Raw genomic sequence first — 21973 nt, forward strand, 5'->3', positions numbered from 1 at the left:
CCGCGGTGAGGGAGCTGCGAACCGTTGTGCTGTCAATCGCACTGTTTCGCCGCGCGGAGTGCAGTCGCCGGCGCGCACGGCTCGAGCGAGCATTCGTTTCGCAGGTGTGAGTGCGTAGATTCGAGTGTTAATCGGATTCGAATCCGAGTTGAGTCGCGTGCGAGTCTGCGGAAACAAACGCGCTCTTGCGACACGGCAAAGGAGAGAAAAGCGACGAAAACCGCGTTCAAAGCTGAACTGTGTTCACAGAGGATGGATCGATATTGTGTTGTGCTTTATGCGGAATTGAATTCCGAGCGAGCGAGCAGGTGTCGAGAAGCATTTGCTGCGCGCGGATTAAATTAATTGTTCGGGATGAAACTGTTGATCGGATGAAAATCAACGCGCGCGAAAAACCCGTCACGATATTCACATTCGCATAATCATACGAGAGCACATCTTGTCGCAAACAACGTGCACTGCAACGTACGTTTGTTGTTTTAGCACAATCATCAAGTTTGACTTGAAATGGGAGCCGTGAAATTGAATTCGCGCCGATGAGATTTTTCTCATTTCGTTGTTGAGTGCCCTGCGCGTTTCTAACGCGAGAGATCACGGAGGCGTAGCGAGGGAATGTTTTAAAGATAGCGTATATTTTTTATGACCCAGTAATCTTCTCCTTTCTTTCTTTTCCCTTCGTGAAGAATTGCGAACACCGCGCGCCGCTAGTCGTGGAGACCGGATCTACGCTCCTGGTTCTCACAGTTAGGTGAATGCCGGAGTAGAAAGAACCCGCTCATAATTAAGGAACAAAGGGACGCAGTTTCCTTCGCTCGTCTGTTCTTTCGATTTAACAATGTGCTTTACAACACGCGCCCCCGACGAAGCTCGGAAATTTGCGCAATCCGAGCTCTTACGGTGCAAATAACAACACCGGACATCGTTAAGTCGACGTGCACGCGCACGCGCGAAATCTATCATCGCTAATTGCGTTCCGCTAACACTGCAAATCCAAGTGTGCCATTCTGACTGAATCCCTCTTTACACGTTTCTTACCATTTCTCAGTCATTTAACACGTTTAAACGTATCAGACTATGATTTATATGTCTTGAACGTATAAATCATGTCGAATGACGTGACTTAAAATCACAAGAACGTGTGAAAAGAGCTTCAGCTAGATTACACGCTTAAAAATAACATACTTGGATTTGTGCAGTGAAGCGCCGTCGCGTTATCAAGGAAACTAGTTCCTCCTTGAGTTATGCTTCGTGATCTCAACGTCTGGTGTAATTCGTTCGCCTTTCTTCAAATGTATTCTCGTTGTCTCACGATATATAATAGTCGCGCTGCAGTTAAAACGCGTGCGACAGTAAAAACAATTTAGACACAATAAAGTTGGGGGCTCACCGAACTGTTAAAATTGAGAGTCATCACTGTGCGTGACGAGTAATTCAATTATTATTATCATTAATCATTAATTATTATTAATAATTATTATTAGTGTTATTATTATTTATTATTTATTATTATTTTTATTGTTATTATTTATTATTATTTATTAGTATTCCTAAGATTCCTGGTCTCTTGCCGCGGTTACCTTGATTTATATGATGTCAGGAGCGAGAAAATAAAATACAAATAATACATAAAAATTCTTGTAAAATACGTTGAAAAAATAAAATGATACGTTTGTAAAAATTCACGTAATAAATTTATGAGAGAAGTTAAAGAGAGAAAGGTTTGCGTGTCATATTAATTTTACAGTTATTAATTGGTCGAACAAAAAAATATTCGGACTATTTGCAAATCTGTACTTAATCGATTGCAAGTGTCATTTCATAGATATATCTTATTTCAACGTATTTTGCGAAACATTTTGCATATATTTTCCCGCTTCTCTAACATTATCGACGAAAAGAGTCCCGCGGCTAAGGGAGCCAGAGGAACTTCGATTAAATTACATTATTATCGCTTGAGTTCGTTGGTAATGACACTCAGTTCTGACAGCTTGGTGAGTTCACGACTTCATTGTGCCTGAACTGTTTTGCAAGTCGCTGTGCAAATTCAAGGAATTGCACGACGGGATATATCGCGTCGTGCGAACTATTTTCGCTAAGTACGGCACTGTTGACACATAACAATGGCTTCTGCTGTTATATATGTAGGTACTCCGTGTTGCGCAACACGAATCGAAACTATAGAAACGCAGGGCGCTAAACTCGCTCTCGTCGTCGATCGGCCTTCGAGCATTCACGGGATCGTCATTGAAATCCCGAAGCGGTGAACGTCGCCCACGAGTTTTGCGTGTCGAGAGGCTCCCGGCGATCGAAGACTTATTCAAATCTCATCCGAGTTTCTTTTTTTTACGGCTCCCCTTCATATTTGAGGCGAACAAATATAGACACGGAAGTAGCATTAGCATACAACGGGATAAAATAAGGCGAAGAGTATTATTAGTACACCATCGGATTTTTAAGGGAAGATAGAAAGATAAATAGATAGATAGAAAGATAGATAGAAAGATAAATATCTAGAGATGAGAATGAGAATGCGTCGAATTTAACTCATTAAGGGCCATGATTATTTCACAAGCATTTCTCTCATATTAACATCGGAACTGTTTTGTTTGAAGACATAGATACAAGTAGGAGAAATCAGCTACTGAAAATACAGAGAAGAATACAATTATACATAAACATGTTGATGTATAATTGAATACCATGATGGTCACTGGTGATTTGCGTAATGATGCTAATTAAAATACTAGTGAAGTTAAGTTACTTATGAGATATGACTAATTACATTTGAGATATCGGTTGTACGGTCAATAGACAGCCAATGAAGCGAGATAAGGGGCACGCGCGTCTCGAATTACATTGATTTACCGTGTCTTTGGTGATTGAATCACCGGCTAACACATTAACTGCCGTGAGAGTCACCAATAACCGTCACTATATCGCAATGTCTCAGTAATTTATGTCTGTGTAAAATGTAATCAACTACGTATAACAAATTGGGTATATAACCATTCAAATGAAATAAATTGAAATAATCATAATAAATAAATTGAAATCAAATAAAATAAATTGATAAACATACGCATTGCGAATTTATTTATTGTCTTTAGTATAATTTAGATTTTATAAAAAAAAACTGTCAAAAACGATCTCTAATAAAATCTAATAAAAATTTTTATTTTATTTAAAATCTAAAATTTTTCAAAAACCGTGTAAAAATGATTATAACAAAAAGACCTAAAAATTATATAAAAAAATAATTAACTGTGTTATATTTCAAAAGTTCACGTTGCTTAAAGATACATTTTAAGAAAACTTAACAAAAGAAACATATAAAAACGATAAATGAAATGATGTTATTTCAAAAAATTTATTTTGCACGAAAATAAAAATATAAAATTACTAATAATTTTTTAACAATATCTAACAAGTATAGAATAGAGTTAATTGAAAATTATCCAGTCATCATTTTCAATTTTTGTCCAATTAAAAGGTAATGAGAAATATTGTTATATAAAAAAGAATCTTTGGTAATTTAGATTTTTGTTGAGCATTGAAATAATGAGTGGAAATCAGCATGGCAGTCGTGTTAAACTTTTGTATAATCAATGAAAATTAATTTCACGGCAATCGATGGATCGATCAAGCGATTTTATCTGATAAAAAGGGAGCTTCCTGTAAATAAGACACTGGCTATTAATAGGTTAAAAGTTCCATCGCGTTCACGAAAGACTTCCACGACGGAAGGAGTCAATTTTGGGCGTAAATCTTGATGCAAATATCCGTCGTTCGATTAATCATTCCTGCAGGAGTGCCGCATTATACACGAATACTAGATTTGCATGTCTCGATGACGTCGGTTCTCCGTCAGGTTTTACCTCGATATGCGCTTGATTCTGATTTAAGTTGAACGGGACATGGAGGTCCCTTCCGGGCGATTTAGCATCTGTTGCGAACGCGGCGACGACGATGACGACCGGACACGCAAGACTCATTTGCAACGATTACTGCCGATGAATGCGCGATATTTGAAGTTAATGTAACGAAAACGTCGTGTGCTTTCAACGGGACGTCTCCGACTTGCCGTTGCTGGAAATCGACGAAACAAGTCGTCGCCATAGCGACGAACTCCTTGCAAATTGGGACATTTGTGGCTATCCAAACAATACAAATCTAAAAAAGAAGTGAGATGTCTTTTAGATCTATCTAAGGACAGTATTTACAAACTCTGAGAGAAAAGTATCTAAAAAAAGGACATATATTCGACGAGTACTAATAACATATATATCTAAATTTAAATTCTTTATTTTATTTTATTCAAATAGGATAAAAAAAGCAATTACTTTTATGAAAAGCTAAAGCTTTAAGAAACAAAAAAATATTTTTTCTTAAGAAAATTTTCTGTAGAAATTTTTTCTGTAGAAATGTATATATTAATGTAAGAGTAAATATGTTGTTAGTATACTCACCCCGAATAAATGTGTTTTATTTCTTAGATATTTTTCCTCATAGTGTTTTTAGAATCGTTTTTAGTTTATCTCAAAATGTCTTACACCGAAAGAAAAATATTTGAAAATTTATTTGTGCAATAAAAGTTTACAGAAATAAACTTTATATCTTACAAATGAATTTTCAAGTATTTTTCTCAATGTAAAAGCCATATTATTAACTGTATAGTGTCTTAAGATGAACTTTAGACGATATTAAATATGAGACCGGACTATGAATATCGCATTAAAACATCTCTTGTGTCGTCTGGGTAGATGCAGTCACACGATAATTAACAAACGTGTGACGCTCGTGTTGCACAATTTTAGTTTAGACGCAAAAGGAAAAAAATACATCCTCCTAATTTCTAAATTTCTCGACGTAGAATCTTATTCAAATGGCAATATCTTTATTCGAAACGATAGTCACGAAAAGTGGCAGTATCTTCATTTGAAACGATAGTGAAGGTATTGCCGCTCAAAATCACAAGACTATATGTTTCACTCAAGCTTAGAATGAATGCTAACTCCATATGAGTGAATGTTTCAGTTAAAATGAATATGTTTCTGTGATCGTAGAGCACATTAGATCCGCTTTTCAATTTCGAATAAAGATATTCACTTGACAATTAAGAGTGAAGATTTTACATTATATAAATGAAAAGTCACTTGAATTCGAGTGAATCGAATGATCACCCATTTTTTCGAATGAGATTTTACTCCAAGAAATTTAGAGATTAAATCACGAGCGAGAAGAAACTTCGTTTAGCTGAAAATTAACTCATTGAGAAAATTAATTGCGAAAGTTAATTGGAACTTCGCTAAAATGAAATATCGGAAAACTTTCCGATTTAGAATTTGAAAGATTTCGTCTTAAATAGACACGATCTCTTGGATGAACGAAGAAGAGAGACGGATACGTCTCGGAAAATCCGATGTATGATTGCGCGGGATACGCCTCGACGATAACGGCGTATTCGAAGCTATACATATTCCTTGTTCACGATTGCGCAACGAGCGTGGAAACAATGAGAGCATCGTCGTGAGCCGAACGGAACCGTCGATCGTGACGCGGCGACCTTCGAGCGATCGGACCGGCCGATCTCGTGCCCGGGACCGAAAATGACAATAAGTCGGCCGGTGGTGATGAAACGTTTCGGACGCGGCGTTCATTCGCCGTCTCGAGGATGACGAAGACGTGGACGGTAAGCGGCATCCCGGGGCTCCTCGTCCTCGTACCCGTTACCGTCTGCGCGACGATCACCTACGTCAACCAGGACTCGTCGCGATGCAACGATCGCAGTAATAGTAAGATTAGTATAAGTTCTCATGTGGAGTGTCTTCATAAGAAGGTATTCCAAGAAACATCTGAAGGATATCTGAAAATCGGAAAATTTATAAGGAAGGTCAGAACGATTATTCTACACTGAGAAAGGAATACCTGAAAATACTTGTGGGATATAAAGTTTATTAAAAATAAATAAATGCGCTCGAAATAAATTTTTATCTCACATAAATTTTTAAGTATTTTTTTCTTAATGTAAAGCTCTTTTACATTGAGGAAAAAATTTTTTAATTTATTTGTGAGATATAAAATTTAATTTAATTTAAATGTAAAATAAATTTTTATCTTGCAAATAAATATTTAAATAAGTGCTTTTCTCGGTATATATTTTTAATCACGAGAAATGTCAAAAGAAATATTAACAGCCAATGAGAGCTATCGTAGATTGATAATTGCATGGAGAAAAAATCTAATTATGTTAACGTAAAGTTTAATTTTAATGAACGAACCAACGTGTTTTGGTTAAAGAATACAGAATTTTTTATTTTATGACTCAAATTTGGTTCTGAGGAACAAAATTCTATTTTCTTCAATTAAAACACGTTAGTTGATTTATTGCAACAAAACTTCCCAAACAACATAATGTCGGGACGTCTTAAAGATAATCTTTAAGACGTCTTAAAGACATTTATACGTAAATTGTCTAAAAGACACCTTAAAGATGATCTTATGTTCCGATTTTAGACATTATGTTGTCTGGATTTCATCTCTAGGAATAAATAATTAATTAATGGCTGGAGTAATAGATACTTTTTGCAATGCGTTGAAAGGAATCCTAAACTTTTAAGCATTTTGCGAAATTGTAAATTAACAATATCGACGAAATATATTTGCATATAATGAGAAAAAAATACTTGAAAATTTAACTACGGGATATAAAATTTACTTACAGAAATTAATTTCATATATCACAAATAAATTTTCAAGTATTTTTTTTTAGTGCGAAAATATACAGATATTGAAGAGAGAACAAAAGAGTTTTGGAAATCCCTCTCGACTCGATCTCTCGCTTTGTCACGACAATTCGAGAGACAAGGCAAGACGCTTCACGTTACAAATAGAGCGGATATTTTTCAGAGAGTTTTGCACAGTGTCAATACGACGTCGATTGTATAGCGAACGCGTACTGCCGGAATCAACAGACCTGCTGGTGCAAAGAGAATCACGTCCCGTTCAAGAGCGACAACATTTATAAATGTTTAAGAGGTATATCTTCTTTTCATTTTGTGTGCCCTTCACGAACGTAATGTTAATATATTGATTAAATCTCAGACGGGCGGGAAAATACACATGTTCGATGAAATAGAAATAATAAAAAGAGGGAAAGTGCTGAGACAAGATAAAGGGCGTACGTAATTAGCCGGACACATTTGGCAGCGATGTCATCGACCTCGAAAAACGAGATTCCATGGAGATACTCGTTCATTCCTATACCTATCCGCTCCTTTCTCACGATCCCGTCTCACCTGGAGCGTGTCGTTCGTTGTGCTCGTTGAGCCGACAAAGATCACGAATAATTTCTGTGAATGAGGTAGAACGCGTGAATCAGTGCTTAATACAATTCGCTCGACACATGAACAATCGTGCGTGTAATCGCCGACTTGATCAAATTATGAAAACAGCGAGATCTCGACTTGCCAAATTCGTCTGAAATTCTATTGTCAAAATCAAGAATCGCTAAGCATTGCATTATAAGCATTGTATTTCGTGCATTAAGCATAATATTGGACGAAAAGAAATTATTCTTTGTCACATAAGTGCTTTTCTTATTGTCCAAAAACATTTACAATAAAATTCATGTGGCTAAATAATTATTAAATTGTGTAATCAGTTATTTTGTATAAGTCGTGTCTGAAGCAACGTTGAATCGAATTATAAATGATACCTTTGAGAAAACTTTTATTCAGAATTTATTATTTTTTAGTTACTAGAAAATTTTTTGGAGCTGAAATTAAATACATTTTTCGCGAGGGTAACGCGAGAATACGTATTTTGTAAACTTTAAGTACAATTTCATTCAAGAAGAGTGACAACCGAGTCATACCGAATTTGACCAACTTTTCACTAATATAAAATGAACGTTTTGTTACTGGAAATTCATTGTAATCGAAACTCATATACTGAGAGAAAAAAATATCTAAAAAATAAGAAATACTTATTCGATGGGTACTAATAACATATTTACTTGTACCGACACACACACATACTTTGTGAAGAAATTTCTAACATACATATTTTGAGAAAAAATTTCTAATATACATTTTGAAATGAAATTTACTTCAAATGAGAAAATATGTATTTTCCTAAAATGTTGCTTTTCAGGAAAACAATCGTTTATTCTGTTTAAACAAAAAATTTAGATTTAAATAAAATATTACAATGTTATTAATACTTACTGAATAAGTATTTTTTAATTTTTTAGATATTTTTTTTCGGTATATGAATCAAGAGTTCATTTTGGATTTGAGTTAAACATTCAGTCTTGCAATTCCGAGTGGCGATGTTTCCATTATCTTTTCGAATAAAATTTGAATTAGAGAAATTTAAGGAGTTACGAACGAGCGAAATTAGGGCGATTACAATGATCGATTAAGGAAACGTAATTTCAACAGTGGCCACCTCCATCGGCGATCCCTGCGAGGAGGATATCCAGTGTCAATTTACATTTACACCGCTGTCGGAATGTCGGGAAGGTACTTGTCAATGCGCCCACGGTTCCCACTTCGTCGAGGGAAGGTGCTACGAGTTAGTCGGTGAGTGCTTCCCCTGAGAAATATCCCAAGCCGCGTTAGCTACGACCCCGCCATTATGCATATTTATGGGCGAAATAAATATCTCGGAGTGATAAGTAATATAATGAGAAGAAACACGACGTGCACTGAGAGGAAAAGTATCTAAGAAATATTAAATATTTATTCGATGAATACTCTTTTTAATAAGATATTTACTTATATTAACATAAAGTGTATTTTAAGGAACAAAATGTACATTTTTAAAACTTTAGCTTTTCATAAAAGCAACTATTTATTTTATTTAAATAAAAAAATTAAATTTAGGTACATGTTATTTTTGTACCTGAATAAATATTTTTTTATATTGAGAAAAAAATACTTGAAAATTTATTTATACGATATAAAGTTTATCCACAGAAATAAATTTTATTTTACAAAAATAGAATACTATTTATATATTTTACTAATATATATTTCACAATTAAATTTCAAGTATTTTTTTCTTAATGCAATATAGAGAGTTTGCTCGTTAGCCGCGTACGCTGAAGAAAGTTTCAGAACAATCATTTATAATGAGATATAATACAGCTCATTTTCTATCATTATTTACATTACATATAAATTGCCGGTGTTTTAACGACATAACGACAATACATTTGATTTGTACAAACATATTTTTCTTCGAGCGCGAGAAAGCCGCTGGAACTTTAAATTAACATACACAGTCGACTTACATTAATTATAACATTGTTTTCCATTCAATCAGGTCTGGGAAAACGCTGTCGGTCGCATCGCAATTGCTACGTCAAGAATACTTTCTGCGATTACGGTTTCTGCACGTGCGGTCTGCGGTACCACCCGAATCCCGACAACAGCAGCTGTCTATTGAGCGCCAGTAAGCATAAACATGATCTCATTAAAGAAATTAAAGAAATATTTCGGTCAGTCGCAGATACAGTAAACACTTAATTTACGCTGACAACATTAATGCACATCCGTGCTTTCAGTGTTGGGCGAGCGTTGCAACCACGACTACGAGTGCATCGTGGAGAATTCCAAGTGCATACAGAACAAATGCGACTGCAAAGTGGATCACGTGCTGGCCGAAGATGATCGGCGATGTCGGAAAGCCGCTTCCAAGATCGGCCAAGAGTGCGAGCAACAATCCCAGTGTCAGCTGTTCCTCAAGTACAGTCAGTGCGGCGTAAACAACACGTGCGATTGCGTCGTGGGTTCACATAAACGCGGGTTCCAATGTTTCGTCGATGTCGGCGAGTACTTGAATTACCCTCGCTCCTACACACTTGCATTTAGCGCTAAATATGATTACTCGATTTCGAGATTAACATTAAAATTATTTCATGTTTCCGAGAACAAAAGAAAAAAAAAAGAAATCGGCAAATTCACGCCGATTTGTTAATTTAGTATATTCGATTAATTGTAGTTTTAATAATTTATTTTTATAAAAAGTCGGAAAATCGTGTTCAGTGCTGAAATGTAAAGTCAAAGAGTCGATTCGACTTTCTAGACAAATTTCATTCAATCTTTCTGACTAAAATTACTATTGTAATAATTTTTTACCACAGTAATATCGTTCTTAAATGAGACGATAATAAAACCATCTCTTTCTACCCAGAGAAAAAACATCTAAAACATTTATTTGTAGAATATAAAGTTTATTTCTGCGTGTGTGTGTGAAATATAAACTTTATATATTATATAAATAAAGTTTGCTTCTGTAAAATAAATTTTATTTATTTTAAGTTTATATTTATTTATATTTATATCTATAACATTCCTAAAAATTTCACACAAATAAACTTTGTATCCCAGGAATAAATTTTCAAGTATTTTTTCTCAATCTACAAGTCGGTCAAAGAAGATACTCAAGGGTCGAATTGAATTTTTTGACAAGTTCAACATAAGTACGGACGTCAGATGCAAATTTCGTTTTTCGTTTGGGAATAATTGGCAAAAATTTCGCGTTGCAGAACTGGGCGGTCATTGTGAGACTCATCACCATTGTATCACGGGAAGTTACAAGGACTCCAATTCGTCCGGAAAGTCAAAGGTGGACTGCGTGAATGGTACGGAAACGCTCATTAAATAAACTCGCGGAAAACTACAATTTATTTCTTGGCGACGTTCAAACAACGCGAAATCGTTTGTTCATAGGTTTCTGCGCTTGCAGCGAGGGCTACACGTTAACGGAGGAGCTACAGGATTGCGTTCAATTCAGCGACAATGGTAAATATCAATTTTCTCAAAATAACAATGGTAAATATTAATTTTCTTAAAATAACAATTTTCTCAAAGCGACAATAATAAATATCAATTATTAGTCGCATCGGCTATAATTAAGTTGTGAAACTATATATGATATCTCGACAGGCGCAGCAAGGTGGCAAACGTACGGAATATTCCCAATCATCGTCCTTATCGCGAGATTACTCGTACGTTAAAGCTGAAGAATAATTTGTGTCCGAGAACAAAAGAAAAAAAAAAGAAACCGGCAAACTCACGCCGATTTGTTAATTTAGTATATTCGATTAATCGTAGTTTTAATAATTTATCCGTTACATATAGAGATACACATATGTGTCTCTATTATTATTTATTGAAATAATTCGCGCTTAATTAATGCAGAGTTGACATTTTAATTAGCAACTATGTAAGGCAGCCAAAGAGAATCGCCGCTTTTTCTCAGAATTGAGGAAATAGTATGTCTATTCAAATCGATGTATGCACATTTGTTTGCACAATGACTTGCTAACATCGATTACCGCGCAAGCTTATGAGTAGTTCACAACGATGATCATATATAATGTCCTTTTAATTAAAAAAAAAAAACATGTACAAATCGTTGTGCAAATAAGCATACACTTGATCGTGTGATATCGTCGTCGACACCAATACTAGTTTATCATGATCGATACAGCTTGACGTATAACGTAACGTTATAACATACGTACTCATTACAATCAGTCACTGACTAGGATACACGCAAACAAATCGTCACTCAATCTCCGCACATCATTGTATAACGATTATACACAATTCCATTGCTGTGTTCTAGAAATAATATATACATACACATCATTTAATTGTTCTATATATACACGGCGTCTTTTATAAGCGTAAAATTAATTATGACATTCTGGGGCGCATATACGCCCGCGTTTCACGTAACACGTTTATAGTCATCCTTAATCATATCACTAGCTTTCTCGGCGATCATGTACGCCGGTGCGTTCGTGTGACCGGCGATTAGCGTCGGCATCACGCTGGTGTCCACGACTCTGAGACCGTTGACGCCATGTACTCGCAACCTGTGATCCACCACGCCCGAGTCCTGCCTCGTGCCCATTTTACACGTGCCGGCGAAGTGACCTAGAGTCGTGCTCACGTGACGCGCCACGCAAGCCCAGTACTCGTCGCTGTTGAAAGCGATGTGCTTGCATCCTGGAAACTGTACTGGCAGTAGGGTGGCGTTGAAACGTTTCATTGCTTTCGTGGAAGCCACCTCGATCGCCTATTACGTGATTTAACTTATAAGCATCATAATCACACTCTGCAGTGACTTGCAGATAAAAGGATTATGAATATATTCATATCTGAAATAATTTTAATTGCGATGTTCCAAAGTACTAATATTCTAGAAGTAATCTAGTATAGAAGTATTCTAGAAGTAATTCTAGAAGAAATTAGTAATTAAAGTGATTAAAGAGAAAAATCTACGGACGATTTTCCTAAAAGAAGCTCGTAAAATTTTTCTTCTATGGACGAATGAATAATGAATAGTGAATCGAGGAAACTGTAAGATATCCAAATGAATAATTACCTTCTTTATACCTCGCACCATAGTGTTCAGATCGTCCTCGTGGTCGTAATAATTGATTTCCAGAACTGGCCAGTGAAATGGATCGGAGCTTCTCAGGGTGAGTCTACCGCGGCTTTTCGGCCGCATGAGCACTGGAACGATCGTGAAAGCGTCGTAGCCGGCATAAGCACCGAAAACTTCTTTGTAAAATTCGTCCGTTAATCCAAGCAGACCGCGAAAGCCACCGGAAGTGTCACCGGTTAATGAACTGACGCCTAATATCAGTTCAATATCGGGATGATCATCCTCTGTTAACGATTTCTTCGTATCAGCGCGAGGATACGTTGCAAAGAAGTCGCGATTGACATTGATGGAAGTCACATTGGGGATTACTCGGGCTATGAGAAGTAATTCACAATGAGTCTCGAGAAATAATTTTAAATAATAATACATAAAATGCGTTGTAGAAAAATGGAAAATAGTTTTGTAAATTGTTCATTAATATACATTACATTTTGCGCAAGTATTTTTCATTAGTGGACAATACATTTCGCAAAAATTTATCATCAATATTTTTCATTAGTCATATTCGTTTCTTTTCTTTAATATTTTTTAAATTTTCCATTAATCTAGACATTACATGTTGCAATAATTTCTTATCAATATTTTCATTTTTCCAACAAATATCATATTTTGCAAATACACAAAAAGCGATCTGTATATTTGCAATTAACTTCATCCTCAGATGAAAGTTTCTCTAATTCCTTTTTAATTATTTAAAAAATTATTATTTTATTATTTAAAATTATTTAAAAAGGTATAATTTAAATTTTCTCAACTTCCTGAGAGGACTGACTATGCTCTCTTAAAACAAAATATTCTCACCGAGTCTTTCGCTACTTTCTGGCGTGTTTAAATGCGAGTTGTACTTCGCCTCGGACTTTTCTTTCTGCATAATTTTTGGACCGTTGACCTTGGTATTAATAAGCGCTAACGCTTCTGCACCGCCAGGTATCGTCAATGGGCCTGTTCCATGCACCAGGTACTCTATAAAATTCGCCGGATTGGTACCTAATCGTGGTTCCATGACCGTCACGCTGTCGTTGACTAGAAACGTTAGAGTTGCCATGCTCACATGATCCTGTAAGTTAAATCCCACAGGAAGATCCTCTATTACGTCGATGCCCAAGGAGGTCAGATGATCTTTTGGGCCAACCCCTGAGAGCATCAGTAACTGCGGCGAATTTAAAGTACCTGTGTAATTAGAACAACAATCGATGTATAGTAAATTGTTTTTGCGAATAAGGAATATATACAATCTCAAAACGATCCTGTATTTTCCATTTATAAGTAACACATCAAGCAGTCTCGATGCGTTCTTTAACATAAATTTGTAAGCTAAATGTTTCACTAAATTAATTTATACGTATACACATTTACAAAATAACGCGCACATTTATTCCCATATTTTATTGTAAAAAAAAATGAGATCAAACCGTCTTGCAAACGAGTGTAACGCCAAAGTTGCACTGAGTCTGTATTTAAGAGAGTAGGCAATTTATCATATAGACTTATATTGATGCAACGCCATATTTTTGCAGAACTGATTTCTTTCACGAGACATATTATCAGAATCATTAATAGTCTCAGTGATAAATTTACCTTGGCCCTTATTTTCAACCTTTTTTACTGATAAAAGTGTATAATGGTAAAAATGGCTTATAGCCAATCAGAAGGCTTATAAGTTACTTTTAGAAGTACTTTTATCGATAAAAGAGAGATCAGGACCTTTTTCTTTAAGTTGTAATTCTTACATCTAATAGTACGTATTCTTCAAACGCATACCTGCACTGAGTATGACCTCTTTAGTAGCAGAGACGTAATACGTTTTGTGATTTCTCACAAACTGAACACCCACGGCTGTTTTAGTTCTCGGATCGATCTTGATTTGTGTCACAGTCGAGAACTTTGACATATAGAAGTTCGGTCTCCCGCGAATTGGCTTGAGGAAAGCTTTGGAGGCGCTAACTCTGCGTCCGTTTCGCATATTAACTTGCACACTTGAGAAGCCTATTAGCTTGTCGCTGTTGTAATCTACTAGATCGTAACCGAGTTCTTGGCCGGCCTTCAAGAAGCAATCCCTCAAAGGAGTGGCATAAGGAGAAGTTGTAACATCGAGGTATCCATCGTATCCATGATATCTAATCATAATAAAAAAATAATAAGGTAAAATAAAACGCTCACAAAACAAGAAGGAAAGAACAATTGAAATTACACGAAACCGAATTATCGAGATTGATTACGAAATGAAATAAAGTCAGATTGAATTATCGAGCAAATAAAACGCATTCGCGATTCCCAAGAGATAAACGCGAGATAAATAGATTTGAATGCGAAATCATGTCTAAAATACACTTAGAGAAGAGAAAAATGTTAATTTCACCACAACTTATAGTCATATTCAGCTCCAATCATACCTTTTGTTTTAACGAAAAAGCAACAATTACACCGGACAACAATGAAAATGCTTTATGTGAAAATGTCTTGAATGATTTTAACGTGCTGAACACGAATATCACTATGAAAATTTTTAAGTGATTCTCGTTTAGAAAACAGTGTTTAGTTAGTCTATGTGATCTTTAGAAATGGTACTACGTAATACATCTACTAAAACTATGAAATATTCTGAAAAAGAGAAAATACTAATACTACAATAATAATACTATATTATATCCCTTTCAGTCCTTATATCCACAATTGTATGGGTCAGGTTTTGCCGCTTTATCTTTTCCCCCGTTTTCGCTAAGTGATTCAGTCCGACACCATACGATTGTGGATGTTCTATTCTCCATTACGGAGCTTCAAGTAGTTGCAAATCTTGCCAATCAAAAAATCAATATAAAAAATATCAAAATCAATAAACTTTTTTTTGAATTTTGTGTATATTCTAAGTCATAGAAATGCCCTAATAATATAAATAAATTCAAAATTTCACTGTTGGGACTGAAAGGAATACTATAATACTACACTTCGGAAATGCTCACTTGCCAAAACCAAGTGCATTTTAAAGTTAAATGTTGGCATTTTTGCGTAGTATTAATTAAATTTAAGAAAAAAAATTTGCTGCCGCTACTATAACGTCATGAAAACCAACAAATTTGTTGTTTTTGACATTTTTGTCACCGTCGTCCTTAAAATGGTGACTCGATAGCCGAATTTGGAGAACGGATTTATGTTCAGCAGGCAAAATACATCGGAAATGATTATTTATATTCGTGAAGTAAAGAAAAGATCAAATTTTGTTAACCAGTGTTATCTATCAATAATTTATTCATCGCGCGCGAGCTCTCTCGTAAAACACAAACATTCACGCGGTTTTACTCAATGAGCGTGTCGAGATCCTTGCAGACGGGCCACGCGAATACTCGACCTCCCGACCTCCACCGACCTGATGTCTCGATCGACCAGCTTGCACTTCTCGGATTTGATGAAGTACGGTAGTACATCGTTGTAGCTCCATCCGGGATTGCCAAGCGCCTGCCAGCCGTCGTAGTCGGCCGGCGCGCCTCTCGAGTAGATCATGAAGTTCACCACCGAGGTGCCGCCGACAGCTTTACCGGACATCATATTGCAGCGGCCGTCGACCATCGACAGGCAATAGCCGCCGCGACCGTTGGCGTCTTGTGGCCGCGGCTCGCTCTTGTATATCCTGCCGTAGTCGGTGACGTGCAGGATCGGCGCTATGAACGGTATATCCGTGAGGAACATCTCGTCCCCGCCTGCTTCCAGCAGTAGCACCTTCCAGTCGGGATTCTCGGTGAGGCGATTCGCGATCACCGAGCCGGCCGAGCCGGCGCCGATCACGATGAAGTCGTAGCGCCGTTCGACGATCGTGTTTTCGTCCTGCAGCGGGTCGTGCGATAATCCCGAGAAGAAGAAATGCATCATTTCGAGAACACCTGGAGGCAAAACCATCTCGGCCGCGCAGCCCAGCAGCAAAATCATCAGCCAAGGCCTCAGCATCGCGCGGACGGGCTATTTTGATCGGTCTTGACGCGGCCGTGCAGTAAACGAATTTCGCGCTGAATACTCCTCCCCTTCCTTCTTTAAACGTAGGCGAGAATTGGGCGCCGTTCAGCTTTGGGCTGCGTTCTTCAGGTTTTCTCGAGCTTACGCAAGAGGTTGTTGATGAAATATCTGTGGACCTTGACATCGATTGTGATTGGAAGAGTTTAAAGATAATTCTCCAAGACGATTAATACCGTTAATGGGATAATCATTCCGTTAGTATTGCAAAATCAAAACAGTAACAATAGAGAACGCGTCAGGCGCAATATTGAGATAATATTTATATTATTGTCAGACGATTTGTTACGATAATTTCCAATGTATAAACACATTGACAACCGGTATTGTGCTGCGTAAAATATCGCGTGAAGTCAACAAAATTTTAATATCGCGAAGAATATTATTTGCTTATAGAAATCGTTGTATTGGATTAAATATGATAAAAATTATAATTGCAGTTTTGAAAACGTAATTTTACTCTAATAGCTGAACAGCGTTAATCTGCAAAAAGTGTAACTTTATCTATTGTCAATATGTTTTAATACATTGACAGAAAAAGTATCCAAGAAAATGTACAAGATATTTCTTCATGGTGAGTACTAATAACATATTCACTTGCACTAATATAAAATATTTTTCAAATAAGAAAATACACATTTTCTTAAAACCTTAAGCAAATCTTAACTTTTTATGAAAGCAATCCATGATTCTATTCAAATAAAAGAATTTAGATTTAAGATAGTATATTATTAGTATTCCCACTAAATAAATATTTATTTTTTAAATATTTTTTCTCTCAAATCCATATTAATAGTCATTATTTGAAACTTGTCCAATGGGAGATACTCAGATATGAATTTAGAGTTACACTTGAGTTTTTTTACTTATATCACATAATATATTTTCAAACTCTGGATTTAGCTCTGGAAGATTTACATCTGGCTCTAAGTTCAAATTTGAGTATCTCATCTAAAGCAAATTTCAAACAACGATTATCAGTTGAAGAAGTAGCGCAGCAAGCAAAATGATAGACTAGAAACTTAAAGGTATCTGAAGTTCTCGAGTTCGCGACCAGTAAATTTTCAGGTGTGAAAATAGTGAGAAATCAAATAGAAGAGCTTAATTTCATTTAAAATCAACGTAAACAGACTAGTTAAAGATATATTATATCAATTATTTTGTTATTAATTGCTCGTTAATATAATAAACGAGAAATAATAAATCACATTTGTGATTACTGATATTTATTTTCAATAGAGAATAAGTGATTTATTTGACACGAATAAACATTTATTTTACGCGTCTCAGTGCAGAAATTGAAGAAGTCAATTGCAAATTAAATTTTCTCAATTAGAAATTCGCGTCATTGGCTTCATTTTTATAAAATATAATACGTTCAAGTGGAGATACTACAATTCTTGTAATTCTCCGTGACATTTAACTAACTCCGACGCGATAATTGCGACACTCGTGGCTGTGAATAATCTTTGAGTGAGAAATCTTTGTGTCTGCGTCACGATTAGATTCTTTCGCGTTTCGACACGCTCGACTTTTAAATTCGCGTATTTTTGGCTTCGCAAGTTGTGATCGACTGGAAAAATCGACAAATCGAGACATTCTGTACACGATGCTCCGCTCGTTGCACCACGTCGCACTCTCGGATATTGCGATATTAATACTTCAGAATACAATCGAGTGCGGTGGCTCTCCGAAAGATTGCGTAGAAAAGACTAGAATCTTAATGACATCGCAGAACCGCACGCGTCAGCTGTTGCGGTCCTTTGTGATCCTTAAGGTCATAGCTGCGTGACGCAGTCACACGAATTGAGAATACTAATCGACACGCAGGTGGTTGTCATCGCGTTCTTCTTTTTGCAACTCCAACTCGCGCATCGGCACGAAGAAAGAACATATGAACGGCTTCACCGAATTCTCTCCGTCTTTTTCTCTCTCATGCAACGATCCTGAAGTAATAGCACGTACTTGTCGATCATTCGTATTCGTCGGTCGTTTGCAACTCCGTCGTCGTCGATTTTTCGCGCCCAACAATCCTCAGGAAGTTCCTAACGGCCGTGCAGCTTCCGCAAAGTTCTTGCCGCGCAAAGTTTCCTTTTCTGCAGCTTACACTTTCGCGCACTTGGCGTAATTTTTATATTACACCAGTCTGGATAAAATGAATTTCTTTCTCCCTTCCTCTACTTTCTTCTTCACTGAAGAATTCAATAGACGAGACAACTCAAGTGTGGCGACGTCATGCACGTTTAACGTTAACGAGGAATCGAGAATATCTTCGCGACTCGAAGTGTCGAACGAAGAATGTGTCTTGCAGATATAAGAGATGCCGCTTGACGGTAAAAAAGAGAAGAAACTTGTGCACACCTCGCGAAAGTTGTTCAAGCACTGGAACCCAACTGAACCTCCATGTAGTCGTCCGCGTTGCTTGATCAAAATTGGGTGAAGGAAAACAACAAGGCCGCCTGTTCATTCGCGAGATTCTCAGGTGCTCCCAGATGCTTCCGTACAAATTGCCGTGTATCGTCGCAATTATAATGTTGCAATGTCGAGCGACACGCACCAGCAAGCATGCTCAAGTTCCTTCTTTGCAATATCTATTAACATAATTAGCAGAATTCGTAGAAGTGTGTGCAAACCATACACACGCCATGTGCCAAATCATGTGCATGTACACTGAGAAAAAAGACTTGAAGAGTTATTTATAGTATGTAAAGCTTATTTCACAAAAATAAATCTCTTCTTTGAATATGGCGAAATAAATGTTTATTCCTGTTAAATAAATCACTTATTCTTTGTTGAAAATAAATATCAGTAATCACAAATGTGATTTATTATCTCTCGTTTATTATATTAACAAGCAATTAATAATTACGAGCAATTAATAAATTATTAATAACAAAATAATTTATATGATATATCTTTAACTAATCAGTTTATATTAATGTTAAATGAAATTAAGCTTTTCTATTTGATTTCTCATTATTTTCACACCTGAAAATTTACTCAATACTGGTCGGACGCGAACTCGAGAACACTTCAGATACCTCTAAGTTTCTAGTCTATCATCTTGCTTCCTACTTCTTTAATTGATACTAAGTGTTTTGTATTATCCTCACATGCAGCAATATAGCATATGAAGCAATAATTATAATTTTTTTATAATATTATTTATAATATTATTAATATTATAAATATTTACGCTCTAAATGTAATACTTCCACAATACCCAATGAAAAATTTTTCATATATAATTATATAAAATTATATAAAATTATATATAATTATATATAATTATATATAATTACATATTATTATGTATCAAATTTGTCCATACATGTTTATACATTCTATTTATATATGTAATTATACATAATTATGTATAATTATATATATAAATTCATATATAAATTTACATAATTACGCATAGATTTATATGTAATTATATATATTGTTATACATAATTGTTATACATAATTGTGTATAATTATATATAATTTTATATGATTATATATAATTATACATAATTATGTATAATTATATATAATCATATAAAATTATATATAATTATATATAATTATATATAATTATATATAATTATATATAATTATATATAATTTTATATGATTATATATAATTATACATAATTATGTATAATTATATATATAAATTCATATATAAATTTACATAATTACGCATAGATTTATATGTAATTATATATATTGTTATACATAATTGTTATACATAATTGTTATACATAATTGTTATACATAATTGTGTATAATTATATATAATTTTATATGATTATATATAATTATACATAATTATGTATGGACAAATTTCATACATAATTTCGCATGAAAAATTTTTCATTGGGTATGTTTCATTTTGTTGTCCATATTTTTCAGTTCACATGTCAATAAACGATAATTCCTGCCACTTTTACCACGAAACGACAATGTATCGCCACTATTTCGTCATATTACATAATGTAAAGCGAATCAGTGTTTTCCGATATACAAAAAACACATAAAGGATCCTAAGTAGAACGGCCGATATTAACTTCGGATTCACACAAATAAGATTTATTTCTAAAAAATAAATTAGATTTCTGCAAATAAATGCTACTTGGCTACAAATATTAATCTTGTTATAACTAAATATCATTGCTGTTCCGGACGGGCCGAGTACGGCGGGCGCCGTACGCCAGGCGCCTGTCTCTTGGCGCTGGTTCGTGCCGTCGCCGCGACGCGGCGACAGCTTCATCGGACCGTCACTCGTGGTTAAAATTTGACTCGCCGCTTATACATGATGTAAATATAAAGGCCAGTCCCGTGGATGCAGTCGTTCAAAATAATAGTCAATCAAAAACGATCAGGAATGTTAGAATCCAATATGGCTGTTGACAGTATACACGTCGTTGTGTTATATATTACAAGAAAATAGTCAAGAAGGTTTATTTAATGATCACACATTTGATTTTTTCCAGTCTAACAACAATGAACTTGAGAAAAAAGGAGGTTAATAAAATAAAATACTAATAGAGAGATTCAAGATCGGTTTATAAACGTGGAAAAAAGATTAACCGCATATACCGTTATAACAATATAAAAGATCTCGGCGCGTACGTTTGACATTGGCAAACATTATTACCCTCCGATTATAACAATTTTTCTCATTAACATCTCCGATAACATAATTTGTAGGAAATAATAATGACGATTGGGACTGCTCTGTCCCAAACAGCACATCCCACGTAGCACAAACTTGCAAAGCGGTCATTGCATAGCGCTTTTATAGCAGTGAGACACACCTGCAAAAGCGCTTTCTGAGCGCTTTGCAGACGCTGCTATGTGTTACTTGGGATATCTCCACCCGATGAAAAATTTTTCATGCAAAATTATGTATGAAATTTGTCCATACACAATTATGTATAACAATATGTATAATTGTATATAAATATATGCGTAATTATGTAAAATTATATATGAATTTATATATATAATTATACATAATTATGTATAATTACATATATAAGTAGAATGTATGAACATGAATGGACAAATTTGATATATAATAATATATAATTATGTATAATTATATATAATTTTATATAATTATATATGAAAAATTTTTCATTGGGCACAGAGCATCCTAAAGACATTCTGAGAACGTGTTATATCCTAAGAACGTGCTCAGTGATCTCCTCCGGAGATCTTGTACTGTCTGAGTGTATGAAATTTATAACGCTGCAATTATGTGATTGTATGTAACAAATTATTTGTAGAAATACCGAATATTTATACAATATTGTTAATTGTTTATGCAATAAACATTTCGAAATACTGTTGCAGCAGAACAATAACGATATGACGAATCATCTTAGTGAAATGTTTGTAAAATAAAATGTACCACTTATTGCCATTATTGCGAAATATGTATTAGTAAATTTTAGAAATATTTCGCTAATATTCGCAACATCGTTACTTTATATGTATGCGCTTTATATGTG

General features: G+C 35.2%; 2 protein-coding genes across 7 annotated transcripts; one reads left to right on the forward strand and one right to left on the reverse strand.

The window, feature by feature from the left end:
- The first annotated feature begins 35 nt into the window (after window positions 1–35).
- Window positions 36–11679, forward strand: LOC116846054 (prion-like-(Q/N-rich) domain-bearing protein 25). Of its 5 annotated transcripts, none has more exons than XM_032819400.1 (10): window positions 36–465; window positions 2613–4181; window positions 5366–5792; window positions 6907–7035; window positions 8442–8582; window positions 9328–9456; window positions 9569–9832; window positions 10553–10648; window positions 10737–10808; window positions 10953–11679. In XM_032819400.1, the coding sequence occupies exons 3-10, from the start codon at window positions 5672–5674 to the stop codon at window positions 11021–11023; spliced, it is 1023 nt and encodes a 340-aa protein (XP_032675291.1). In that variant the 5' UTR covers window positions 36–465; window positions 2613–4181; window positions 5366–5671; the 3' UTR covers window positions 11024–11679. The 5 variants fall into 5 exon arrangements, with proteins under 5 accessions (XP_032675291.1, XP_032675292.1, XP_032675290.1 ...); XM_032819401.1 differs by having other exon boundaries at window positions 3904–4181; XM_032819399.1 differs by having other exon boundaries at window positions 36–4181.
- LOC116846053 (glucose dehydrogenase [FAD, quinone]-like) lies at window positions 11454–18896 on the reverse strand. Of its 2 annotated transcripts, none has more exons than XM_032819397.1 (6): window positions 18433–18896; window positions 15830–16586; window positions 14227–14582; window positions 13267–13635; window positions 12403–12779; window positions 11454–12093 (listed from the first exon to the last, which is right to left on the reverse strand). In XM_032819397.1, the coding sequence occupies exons 2-6, from the start codon at window positions 16402–16404 to the stop codon at window positions 11743–11745; spliced, it is 2028 nt and encodes a 675-aa protein (XP_032675288.1). In that variant the 5' UTR covers window positions 16405–16586; window positions 18433–18896; the 3' UTR covers window positions 11454–11742. The 2 variants fall into 2 exon arrangements, with proteins under 2 accessions (XP_032675288.1, XP_032675289.1); XM_032819398.1 differs by lacking the exon at window positions 18433–18896 and adding an exon at window positions 18074–18238.
- Between the last annotated feature and the right edge of the window lie 3077 nt (window positions 18897–21973).

The sequence above is a fragment of the Odontomachus brunneus genome, unplaced genomic scaffold (assembly GCF_010583005.1).
Source record: "Odontomachus brunneus isolate Ranch 3 - 2012 unplaced genomic scaffold, Obru_v1 Obru_scaffold_060, whole genome shotgun sequence".
In the NCBI taxonomy this organism is placed as follows: Eukaryota; Metazoa; Arthropoda; class Insecta; order Hymenoptera; family Formicidae; genus Odontomachus; species Odontomachus brunneus.